The following is an 11,664-nucleotide window of genomic DNA, read 5'->3' on the forward strand; positions in this document are numbered from 1 at the left end:
GCGCTGTAGCTCAAGTGGTAGAGCACTCGCCTTGAGCTGAAGAGCTGAGGGACAGTGCTCAGGCCCAGAGTTCAAGCCCCACGACCGACAAAAAAAAAGAAAAAAAGAAACTGAGCCAAAAAAATCATGGCTGAAATATCTGAAACTGTGAGCCAAAGTAAACCTTTCTCTTTGTGAGTTGACTGCTTCAGGTATTAACTATATAACAGAAAACTGACTAACATGTTTTTTGTTTTTTCAATTTTCCATAATTAGGGCAACATGTTCTTGCTCTCCCTACTCAGAAACCTGCAGGGGTATATGAGCAACTGCAGAGCAGAAGACAGGACTAGACAAGAGTGAGGCAGGAGGTCTGATGGCAACTGAGAGTTCTAAAACAAAGTATAGTAGGGAGGAACTTACTTTGTTTCTGGGCAGGGCCCAACCACACACAGCACATTCCTGGGCAAGCAGGCGACGAAGGAAGGCCCGGTCCTGGCTATGCCTCACAGCTTCTATCACATCCAACAGTTCATAGTTCCTAGGTGTCTCCTGCAGCAGTGACAGAGCCAGCTCTGCCCGGCCCCAGCTGGGAAGTGCATAAACTGCCAAAAGCCGTCTGACCAGGCTCTGCAATTTCATTCAGGTGCAGAGAGAAATAACTGTCAGATCAGTGATTCTCCCCCCATCAGTCTTCTTCTGGGCTCTTGAGCATCTTGCCTTTTCTCAGTACCTGCTTGTCTGGCCCATCCCAGGAATAGGCGGGTTCAGGACCAGTATCCCAGAGGCGCTGGTGAAAGGGCTCTAGACGTTGGCGCTGTAGTTCAGTCAGAGCCCGTGCCACATCACCCCCATGCTGGAATAAAGCCTGAAGGGACCCTTCCTCAGGCCCAAAGCCCAGGGACTGGAGCTCTTGCACCTGCACATTGGGAACGGAGTGGGCGTAAGAGGAGGTAAAAACAAGCTAGACAGAGTATGAAAGACTCTGAAACCTCAACTGTGTCCCACCTCCAGCAGAACTAGTACCTTCCTCCTCCTGGCCCTCACACACTCCTCCACAGCTTCATCAAGGTTCCCATGACGATCCAGCCAGGCTTTCCGGGCTTCCTGACAAGAAAAGGCCCCCAGACCTGGGTCCTGCTGTCCAGCCAGTTCAGCTACCATCTCCAACACGTAAGGCAGCTCTGAGCGCAACCACTGCAGGGGCACCTCAGTGCCTGAGTACTGTAAGGCTGAGAAGATCTCCTCTGGACAGGCACCTGCAGTTTCTCCTTCCTAAGGAACAGACATCCAGAGGGTCTATCAGGAAAAGCACCATCCCCAAACCAAACCCTCGGCCTGATCCAACATATCAGCAGTGGCTGTTGAAGACATACTGATCATGTGACCAGTGCATACCATGGTAACTGCCTTTCCTGAAGTATTCAATACAAAATGACAGGTTTTATCTAAGAACTCCTATTAACAAGCTATGGCACTTTTCTTTCCCCAGCTCAGTCCCACCTCAGTGTAGGCCAGATTCTTACCCGGATCATGAGCACTAGCTGGAGACCTTCCTCTCGCATCTTGTCTTGGCGCTGTTTCTCAGCATTTCCACTGGTACTGGTCATGGAGGCACCAAGTCGTTGTGGAGGCCCAGGCTTTGGAAGTCCCTTTTCCAAAGAGCTAGCACAGGGCACAGGAGCATGCTGTACTGGGGTAGGGCTGCTGGTCCGGTTACACATAGCACACACCCAGCCAGGACCCAAGTTGCAGAAGGTACAGTGAATACAGTACCAGACTTGGGTCTGGGCAGAAGGCAAAGTATCCCCCTGCTGGGAAGGTAGAGAGAATTATCCCATTGATTGGATAGCTGAGGTTCATAATGGAAATATAGAGAACTAAGGGTGAATACTGAAGGAAAAAGGAAAATGGGGAAGTAGAGAATGGCATGAAGTTAAAGGCAAATAAATTGCTGAGAAGGATAGGAACAGGTTACCTTAAGGGGCTGCAGACAAATGCCAGCATCCTGGGAATCCATCACCAAGCTAGGAGGCTGGGCAAGCCGTGGTCTCTCACATATGGCACATAGCACAGCTGCTGCCTCATTCTCAAAGGTACAGCTCTGGCAGGCCCACTGACCCCGTGCAAGCTCAGGTTCTAGGTCTCCACTTCCTTGGACACCTTCAGTCCCTATCCCCAATACCTTACAGCCTCTAGGCCTTTTACAGGCCACACAGAGGACTGCCCAAGGCTCATTTAGCATGGTACAGGCAGCACAGTGCCACAGCAGATGGTTGCTTCCAGGATCAGGGGAAGAAAGAGAGCTGCCTCCGAGAGCCAGCAAGGAGGTTGAATGAGGTCGTGGGTGGGATGATGCAGGTAAACTGTAATAGAAAAGTAGACATGGCCTGCTGAGGTGGTAGCTAATGCCTGAGTCCCTCATCCCCAGTCAGGTCCCATTCCCGAGGGAATGTGGCTCTGACCATTGTGCATCTTGTTCTCTCTATTTGGAATACTCCTATACCTACAGTCTGTTCAACATGTACATGATAGTTTGTAGCTTATTGCTAGGTATGTATCCACAACATAGGGCCTTAATTGTGCTAGGTATTTAAAATACTGTCAAAGGATCTTATCCTTGAGATAAGATTGTATCTACATACTACCTATTTGCATTCCTTTATAAGGAATAATATAACCAGTCTTTGTGTGTGTGTGTGTGTGTGTGTGTATGTTCATGTGTGTACATATGTGTGCTGGTACAGGGTTTTGAATTTTTGCTCAGCTTTTATGCTCAAGGTTAGCACTCTACCACTTGAGCCACACTTCGAGTTAGTATTTTACTGGTTAATTAGAGATAATGATCAGTGTGTGTGTGTGTGTGTGTGAGTGAGTGTGTGTGTGTGTGTGTGTGTGTGTGTTGGAGCTTGAATTTACAGCCAGGGTGTGTGTGTGTGTTGTGGAGCTTGAATTTACAGCCTGGGTGCTGTCCCTGAGCTCTTTTGCTCAAAGCTAGCACTCTACCACTTAGAGCCACAGTGCCACTTTTGGTTTTCTGGTGTTAACTGGAAATAAGAGTCTCATGGATTTACAGGCATCGGTGGCTCACACCTGTAATCCTACCTACTCAGGAGGCTGAGATCTGAGGATGGAGGTTCAAAGCCAACCTGGGTAGGAAAGTCCATGAGATTTTTAGCTCCACTAAACCACTCAGAAAACTGGAAGTGGCACCATGGCTCAAATGGTAGAGTGCTCCTCTTGAGGTGAAATGCGGAGGGACAGTACCCAGGCCCAGAGTTCAAGCCCCACGACTGACAAAAAATTAAATAAATAAATAAAATCTCATGGATTTTCTTGCCTTGGCTGGCTCTGAACCATGATCCTCTGATCTCAGCCTCGAGAGCAGCTAGGACTAGAGGCATGAGTCACCAGCACCCTGTTCAGACTGGCTTTAACCTTAATCCTCAGATCTCAGCCTCCTATTCAGTAGCTAGGATTACAAGCATGAGCCACCAGCTCAGGTTCCATTATAACCAGTCTTATAGGATTGATGCTTGATTTGTTTGTAATTTTCTTGTGGTGTGACTGGTTGCTTGACTTCTACTAAAAAATCTTTATAATATACACCTTGGCACATAATAAATATCTATGTGATTTCTTATAGCCTCTTAATTTTATTCCAACCAAGAAAGCATCTTACCTGGGGCTCAAGTGGGCAGCCTGCGGAGTTCTAGGCAGCGTCTGTCGAAGGTGATGAGCACGGGATGGGTGTCCATGGAACAAGAGGTCACAAGCTGGGCATGAGGCCTGTTTACAGGCTGGGCAGTACAGAGTGGCTGGAGCTGAACCACAGAGAAAGCAAGGACCAGGACTGCAACCTGGAAAACACGAACAAAATACAAGGTTTAAATTTTAACCTGAATACCCATGTTTACTGTTTACACAATACCCAATACATGTAATTAGCCTAGGTATCTGTCAACAGATGAACAGGTTATATACTATTCCTCTGCCATATAAACATAAACACACACACACACACACATATATATATATATATAAATATACACACATACAAACACATATATGGCACATTTACAATAGAGTATTATTCATCCACACAAAAGAGAATCCTATCACTTAAGAAAAATGGATGGAGGCCGGGTGCTGGTGTGTCATGCCTATAATCCTAGCTACTCAGGAGGCTGAGATCTGAGGATTGCGGTTCAAAGCCAGCCCAGGCAGGAAAGTCCATGAGACTCTTAACTCCAATAAACCACTAGAAAACTGGAAGTGGTGCTGTGCCTCAAGCGGTAGAGTGCTCACCTTGAGCTGAAGAGCAGAGCCCAGAGTTCAAGCCCCACAACCGACAAAAAAAGAAAGAAAAAGAAAAATGGATGGAAGTGGAAGACATTGTAATACACAAAACACAAGATACAAGTATCACATGTCTGTCCCTTTGTGTGCGCGTGCATGCTGGTCCTGGGGCTTTAACTCAGGGCCTATTCCTAAGCTTTTTTGCTCAAGGCTAGTGCTATACCATTTGAGCTGAAACTCTACTTTCAGCTTTTTTGTGACAGGGAAGTCTGTGACTCTTACCTCCAATTAACTACCAAAAAGCCAGAGCTTTTTGGAGCTATGGTTCAAGTGGTAGAGCCTTGAGAAAAAAAAAAAATCAGAGATAGCACCCAGGTAATGAGTTTGAGCCCCAGTACTGGCACCCCCCAAAAATAAAAGAAAATGCAGGAGCTGGAAACGTGGCCAAGTGGTAGAGTGCTTGCTTAGCATGCATGAAGCCCTGGGTTTGATTCCTCAGTACCACATAAACAGAAAAAGCCAGAAGTGGCACTGTGGCTTAAGAGTGCTAGTCTTGAGCAAAGAAGCTTAGGGACAATGCCCAGGCCCTGAGTTCAAGCCCCAGGACTGGCAAAAAAAAAAAAGAAAAAGCAGCAAAGAGCCAGTCACCAGTGACTTTTCTACTTTAATACCAAACAACAAAACTAGGGCTGGGAAGGTGGCTCAGTGGTACAGTGCTTGCCTCACATGCATGAGGTCCTGGGTTCGATTCCTCAGTACCACATAAACAGAAAAGGCTGGAAGTGGCACTGTGGCTCAAGTGGTAGAGTGCTAGCCTTGAGCTGAAGAACTCAGGGCAGTGCCCAGGTCTAGAGTTCAGACCCACCCCCCCCCTTGCAAAAAACGCAAAGAGGCAGTAACCAATGACATAACTATGATCCTAGATACTCAGGAGGCTAAAATCCAGAAAATTAAAATTTGAAGTCACCCCAGGCAGAAAAGTCAATGAGACTCCATCTCCAAATAACCAACAAAAAGCAAATCTGGAAGTATGGCTCAAGTGGTAGAGTGCCAGGCAGTAGGCAAGCAAGCTGACCAAACAGGAGGCCTTGAGTTCAAATCCTGGTGTTGGCGAAAAAGAAAACAAATTCCAACAACAACAACAACACCAAACAAAAAGAAAGATAGGCTAGGAGTGTAACTGAAGCACAAGGCCCTAAGTTCAAATTCAATATTGAAAAGAAAAAAGAAAAGCAAGAAATGTAAGAACATAAAGAAAGGTCCCAAATATCCATCAATAAGTCTACTGCTCTCTTCCATAAAGGACCAGTGATACCTGTGGCTGAGGGTGTGGTGAGGGGGCCAGGAGCAATCTCTCTCAATGGTGGGTCAAACTCTGAAAGCTGCAGCAACTAGGAAGAAAGAACAAACAATGGGCAAGGGTTGGGGGACAGAGACCCGTGATTCCTGACCCCTTTACCATCATTCTTCCTGCCTGTCCCCCTTACATCATCTCCAACTTTGTCATTTAGCAGCTGTTCCAGTGCATTCTGTCTTGGATGAGTATTCTGCAAATAAGATCATAAGAGTTCTCATTTAGGGCAAGGCTCCCTCTCTAAGCCGTGAACAGTATGGGGGGCTCCCAAACTGCTGAGAGGACTAGATCCATAGTTCAGCAGCATGGGGTCCTCCCAACAGCTTGAATGAGGCTGGGCTCTTCAACTTGGTACCTAAAAGCTTCAAGGGGCTAAAGGGGCATCTCACCTGCAACAGTAAGCTGAGCTCAGTCCGAAGCAGCAGTACTTCCAATGTGACCGTAGCAACTTGGTGCTCATCTGGTTCCTCCTGCTCTTCAGGGAAGCTCAATCCATCTGGCCTCTCCTCAGTATAGCCATACAGTCGCAACACATCCCGGCCCCCCTGCCACACATTCACAACCAGTCACCAACCCAAGCAGGCTCCATGGGCAATAAGGCTGAAACCCTCCCCATTCAGCACAGATTTGGGAACAACTTTCAGCCTTGATCTAGTGTCCTTCCCCCATAAGAACCAGGGACTTCACCTGCACAGCATCCACTGTGGTGCGAAAGACCGGATTATTGAACTTTACCCCGCGCCAGTATCGGGGCCGCTGAGGGCTAAGGAGGTTGCGGCCATATTTCTCCAGGATGTTCAGTGCCGTGGACAGAGTGTTGAGGTAGTTTCTTGGCTGGAGGGCAGTCAGAAGGCAATTTGTGAGCCGAGCCCCGGCTTCGGGAAGATCTACGTCCCGCTTCCCAGGCCTCACCTCCCCGAGCGCGTTGCAGCGGACCAGCCGTGCGGCGTCCAGCTGCAGGTAGCGGGCGGCCGGTGGCAGAGAGGTGGCCAGTAGTGGCTGGAGCTGCTCCAGGGAAAATGACTGCCCAGAATCCCTCCTCAAGGCGCTCGCCAGCTCCTCGCGGGCCGCCAGGACGGCTCGCTCCTCCTCCCCCGGCATCTCGAGACTGGAGTCAGCCTCAGCCTCGCCGTTCCGCCAGGACCCGGAGCAGGCTGCGCGTGGCCCGGAAACCCGAAAAACGTCCCGTTTTGCGGCGCCGCAGTTGCCGCGCGGGTCACTCAGCCTACTAACGCTGCGGCCCCGGCTACCCACAAGGGTTAGCCGGGAACAGGAAGTATCAGGCAGGAGGGCGGGACTGCAACACAGTTTCAGAGGAAGGGGTGGGGTTTAAGGTTAAGGAGGCGGTGATCTGAGGGACAGGGGGCGTGGCTAAGGAGAACGGCCGGGTCTCCACCAATGCGGAGATAACAGCTGCTGGCTCCTCCCTTGGCACGTCCCGGCTTTTTCCCTCTGAATTCTAGAGCTCTTCCACGCCTCTCTCTGGATTGTTCGGCTCCTTCCGGGTAGTCCTCCGCGTGTTCTTAGCCTGTTTTACTTAAAATCATCTTCTCTTAATTCGGACCACTAGGCTATGTATGCTCCGCTCTCCACTGGGAAAATCCTGCCTTACCCGGCATGCGACTCCGGACACCGTTAGCCCAGTTCAAACGAGTCCCGCCCCCTCTTCTGTCTGTCTGTCCCAGGCAGCTCCCACATTCTGCTAGCCCTTGTCCACCCGAGATCCTACCTCTTACTACTCATTCCATTCGCTCGGACACTTCATTGTACCCTTCTCATAGTCTTTCTTAGGGACACCCACCATTGCACACCCTTTTTCTTTTCTACACTCAGCCCAACCCCGAACTTCCCCCTGGACAGTCCTCACGACAAGCCCCGCCTCCCCCCGAGGAACAACCTCTGTTCTAGTCCTCCCGCTGTCCCCTAGCCCTTCGCTCGGACAGCCTCTGCGCTTGGGACCCAGCCAGAACCGCTCTTCCTGGTGGTAACGGCCTGGGGACTAGCTGAAGAACTACAAATTGGATTGTAATTCTTGTAGGCTTGCCAAGAGGAGGGGGAAAATGGGAGGAGGGAGGGGGTGGGGCTGAGAGGGGCGGGCCTGGGCCCGGGGACTGAAATCGAAAGCCGGTAGCTAGCTGGGGGACCTGTGTTCTAGCAACTGGAGCAGCATGGCTAAACCGTGTGGGGTCCGCTTAAGCGGGGAAGCCCGTAAACAGGTACCGAGGAACTGGAGGGCTGGAAGGGGTCGGGGAACCCTCCAAATGGAAGCCAAGCTGGGTGCTGAAAGGGACCAAGGCAGTGCCAGAGAATTCCCCCAATCTCTCTTTAGTGCTTTCACTTTCTGCCCCGGGATCCCCAAATTCCTGCCCTTTAGCCAGTCTGCACTGAGCAAACGCTTCCAGGGAAAACGGGCTTGTGGGAAAGATCTGAGCCACAGTTGGGCACCCTGTTGGGGTTTGGGGACAGGATTTTCCTCTTTACAACCGGAACCCTTAACCAGCATCCGGGTATTCTGTGCAGGTGGATGTCTTCAGACACAATCTTTTCCAGGAGGTAAGTCTCTCTGAATTCAAGCAATTTGACACCGAATCTTGGTGTAATACTTTGAGGATCACAAGCTCTCAAAGAACCCCGCAGGCCCACCCTATACTTGCTCCTTACTTCCTTTACCAAGCCTTCACCCAAGGTGAGCCCCTGATTTCTGATTTCTACTTTCAGTCTAACCCCTCTAGGATTCTTGCCTCTTCTGTACTTTCTTTTGATGGGAAAGGACAGGCATGCATCCCAAATCACAAATGCCAGGGTTTTAACCTTTGGTTCTGCCTCTCACTAGCTTGGGCAAGTCCCTTCGTTTCCAGGGTTTCAGTTTCCTAAGTTCAGAGTCTTGGACTCAATGATTCTCAAGGGCCTGTCCAGGTTCATTTCTTACATCTCATTGGGTGTTTTCTATGACTGTTTGTGCAATGTAACCCACAGGCTGAAGAATTTCTCCACAGATTCTTGCCACAGAAAATCATTTACCTGAATCAGCTTTTACAAGTGAGTGGATCCCTTCTGCTCTATCCCTTGGTCTCTTTCTCCTCCACCTACCCTTTTGTGTCTGTGTGTTTGCTAGTCCTGGGGCTTGAACTCTGGGCCTAGGGCCCTACCCCTGAACTTTTTTGCTTAAGGCTAGTGCTCTACCACTTGAGCTACAAATGCACTTCTGGCTTTTTGATAATTAAAGATAAGGACTTTGCTGCCCAACTGGTTCTGAACTGCAATCCTCAGATCTCAGCCTCCTGAGCAGCAAGGATTACAAGAGTAAACCATTAGCGCCTGGCTTTGATACACTGTTTTAAACTAAGAACTGGGCTCAGCATGCAGAAAACAGCTGTGAATAACAGACTGGGAATGTTGGGATAGTGTGAAGCCTGAGCCTAGGTTGGAGACAGAGAGCAGATGGAATGGGGGGAAAGGGGAGGGGAGAGGAGAGTTAGAGGGGAATATAAATGTAATTTTGGGTGAGGGGAAGAGGGTAGACAGTTCCTGACAGTGAACTCTGTGCAGGAGGACTCTTTCAATGTGGCCGATCTCACTTCCCTCCGAGCCTCACTGGACATCCCTATCCCAGATCCTCCACCCAAAGATGATGAGGTGAGGCACAGAACTTGGACTATAAACTCAATTGGAGATGTTACTCGTTCAACTTCTAAAGCTATTTTCCTTTTTTGGCTTTAGATGGAGACAGATAAACAGGAGAAGAGAGAAGGTAATGCGAGAATGTGTGATTAGGGTAGGAGAAATGACACACTGACTACTGGATGAGAAAGGCCTGAAATCCTTTCTCTCTCACAGTCCCCAAGTGTGGTTTTCTCCCTGGAAATGAGAAGGTGTTGGCCCTGCTTGCTGTGGTTAAGCCAGAAGTGTGGACTCTCAAAGAGAAATGCATTCTGGTAAGCCTGTCAGCTGGGGAAAGTGGGAAGAGAAGACAAGCAACGCCAGGCAATGGTCTCTTTTAGAGATGCAATTGTTTCATTCAGAAACCTAAGAAAACTTATTTCTGTGCCTTGTGTTTAGATACTTACTGTTCTCACCAGTCTGCTAGATTTCTGGTATCACAATGGTACAGCTGAAATCAGAAACTAGGATATATCCACCTGTATAACCTCAGAATCTTCCGCTGTACTAAGTGCCCAGTGGAGTGATAAGATATAGTGAATTGGTTTAAAAGATTGGACCTAAGAAGGAAACCACGTTCAAATCCTGATTGTGACTTACCTAAAAATGAGATCCTTAAGTAAGTCTGTGACTCAATTGTTGAATCTGTTAAATGAGCAGAGTAAGAATATATACTTTGGAAAGTTTCCATGATAATAATAATTCATCATAGTACATGGCACATAATGAATATTCAAGTGTAGCTATTATTAGGATATGGCATAATAGGAAGAAACCAGTGCATTTGTTGAATGATTCCTCCTCTTAATCTATATAGGTGATAACATGGATCCAGCATCTGATTCCAAAGATTGAGGATGGAAATGATTTTGGGGTGGCAATACAGGTAAGAAACAGGTAACTAAGGACACAGTATGGAGAAATTTGTGAGTAAGAGACAGAAGATGAGCATGATCTAGTATGAAAAGTGAAATAGCTTTTCCTCCCATGTCTGTAGGAGAAGGTACTGGAAAGAGTGAATGCTGTCAAGACCAAAGTGGAAGCCTTTCAGACAACCATTTCCAAGTGAGGGCAACAGGAGGACCTGAATGGGGGCTGCAGGGACGTTTCTGTTGGACTCCCAAAGCTGCACAGTCCCATCAGGATGATGGGAGATTTGGGGAAAGACGTGTTGGAGTACCTGTCCTTCAGAACACATTTCTGTGCTATTACCCTTGCTTTGGCAGGTACTTCTCAGAACGTGGGGATGCGGTTGCTAAGGCCTCTAAGGAGACCCATGTAGTAAGTGCACAATCCACCTGCCTTTTAGCTGAGGCTGGCTGGGGTGGGATTGAGCTGAGGGGAAGCCATCTTCTTTTTCTTATTTATTACTTTCCCAACATGGAGATACTAAAGCCAAAAACCTAGAAAAACCGATTTGGAAGCCAGTCACTGGTGGCTCATGCTTGTAATCCTAGCTACTTAGGTGGATAAAATATTGAGGATCAAGGTTTGAAGCTGTTCTAGGAGACACTGGAGCTGTGGCTCAAGTTGTAGAGTACAAAGCTTAAGTAAAAATAATTCAAAGACAGGCACTGGGTTCAATCCCCAATACTGGCACAAAATAAGAAAACCCTTGATTTGGGCTTCAACAATCTTGACCCTTTTCTCTTTTCTCTGCTTGATCCTGTGTGATCTCATTTGTTGGTGGTGAGATAGGCTCATCTTTAACTTTCTATTCTGGTTTTTTTTTTTATTTCTTTTTGCAGGAGAGGGTGGTCCTAGGCTTGAACTCAGGGCTTAGACACTGCCCCCGAACTTGTTTGCTCAAAGCTATTGCTCCACCACATGAACCACAGCTCCACTTCTGGCTTTTTGGCAATTAATTAAAGATAAGAGTATTACAGACTTTCCTGTCTGAGCTGGCTTTGGTCCACAATCCTTAGATCTCAGCCTCCTGAGTAGCTAGCATTACGGGTGTGAACCAACCAGCACCCAACTCAAATTCCATTCTGTATATGGGAAAACAGTGTTCCAACTTCCTGTGGGGCTGACTCAGCTTTACCTCCTACATCCCAGATGGATTATCGAGCTTTGGTGCATGAACGGGATGAAGCAGCCTATAGGGAGCTCAGGAGCATGGTGCTGAACTTGAGGGCCTTCTATGTGAGTGTGGAGGAAGCCCATAAGGGAGGTGGATGGAGGACCAGAAGGCCAAGAACCTAACTCTTGTTCTTCTGGCTTTCTAGGCTGAGCTTTATCATATAATCAGTAGCAACCTGGAGAAAATTGTCAACCCAAAGGGTGAAGAGAAGCCATCTATGTACTGAGTTCAAGGCTAGAAGAAAAATAAATGACGTGCTTTTTGTGGATTGCTTCTGTGTGTGTCAGTC

The 11,664-nt window shown here is 48.1% G+C and overlaps 2 protein-coding genes across 5 annotated transcripts in view; one reads left to right on the forward strand and one right to left on the reverse strand.

Moving 5' to 3' along the window:
- Rnf31 (ring finger protein 31) overlaps positions 1-6,957 on the reverse strand; it is a 15,111-nt gene extending 8,154 nt beyond the window's left edge. The window contains exons 1-11 of one of the 2 annotated variants that reach the window (XM_013025411.1): positions 6,545-6,957; positions 6,320-6,466; positions 6,022-6,177; positions 5,766-5,825; positions 5,594-5,669; positions 3,662-3,839; positions 1,958-2,345; positions 1,506-1,793; positions 1,006-1,254; positions 713-898; positions 403-609 (exon numbers count right to left, since the gene is read on the reverse strand). In XM_013025411.1, the coding sequence (XP_012880865.1) occupies positions 403-609; positions 713-898; positions 1,006-1,254; positions 1,506-1,793; positions 1,958-2,345; positions 3,662-3,839; positions 5,594-5,669; positions 5,766-5,825; positions 6,022-6,177; positions 6,320-6,466; positions 6,545-6,733 (2,124 nt within the window). In that variant the 5' untranslated portion in view covers positions 6,734-6,957. The remainder of the gene's footprint in view (positions 1-402; positions 610-712; positions 899-1,005; positions 1,255-1,505; positions 1,794-1,957; positions 2,346-3,661; positions 3,840-5,593; positions 5,670-5,765; positions 5,826-6,021; positions 6,178-6,319; positions 6,467-6,544) is intronic. The other variant, XM_013025412.1, reaches the window with a different exon arrangement.
- A 586-nt stretch (positions 6,958-7,543) lies between these two features.
- Psme2 (proteasome (prosome, macropain) activator subunit 2 (PA28 beta)) lies at positions 7,544-11,643 on the forward strand. Of its 3 annotated transcripts, none has more exons than XM_013025408.1 (12): positions 7,544-7,616; positions 7,788-7,848; positions 8,153-8,185; positions 8,609-8,671; positions 9,182-9,268; positions 9,353-9,383; positions 9,470-9,567; positions 10,110-10,178; positions 10,290-10,357; positions 10,519-10,573; positions 11,351-11,437; positions 11,521-11,643. In XM_013025408.1, exons 2-12 carry the CDS (start codon positions 7,801-7,803, stop codon positions 11,599-11,601), a joined length of 720 nt encoding a protein of 239 aa, XP_012880862.1. In that variant the 5' UTR covers positions 7,544-7,616; positions 7,788-7,800; the 3' UTR covers positions 11,602-11,643. The 3 variants fall into 3 exon arrangements, with proteins under 3 accessions (XP_012880862.1, XP_012880861.1, XP_012880863.1); XM_013025407.1 differs by having other exon boundaries at positions 7,585-7,666; XM_013025409.1 differs by lacking the exons at positions 7,544-7,616; positions 8,609-8,671 and having other exon boundaries at positions 7,732-7,848.
- The last annotated feature ends 21 nt before the right edge of the window (positions 11,644-11,664 follow it).

The sequence above is a fragment of the Dipodomys ordii genome, unplaced genomic scaffold (genome assembly GCF_000151885.1).
Source record: "Dipodomys ordii isolate 6190 unplaced genomic scaffold, Dord_2.0 Scaffold84, whole genome shotgun sequence".
NCBI lineage: Eukaryota > Metazoa > Chordata > Mammalia > Rodentia > Heteromyidae > Dipodomys > Dipodomys ordii.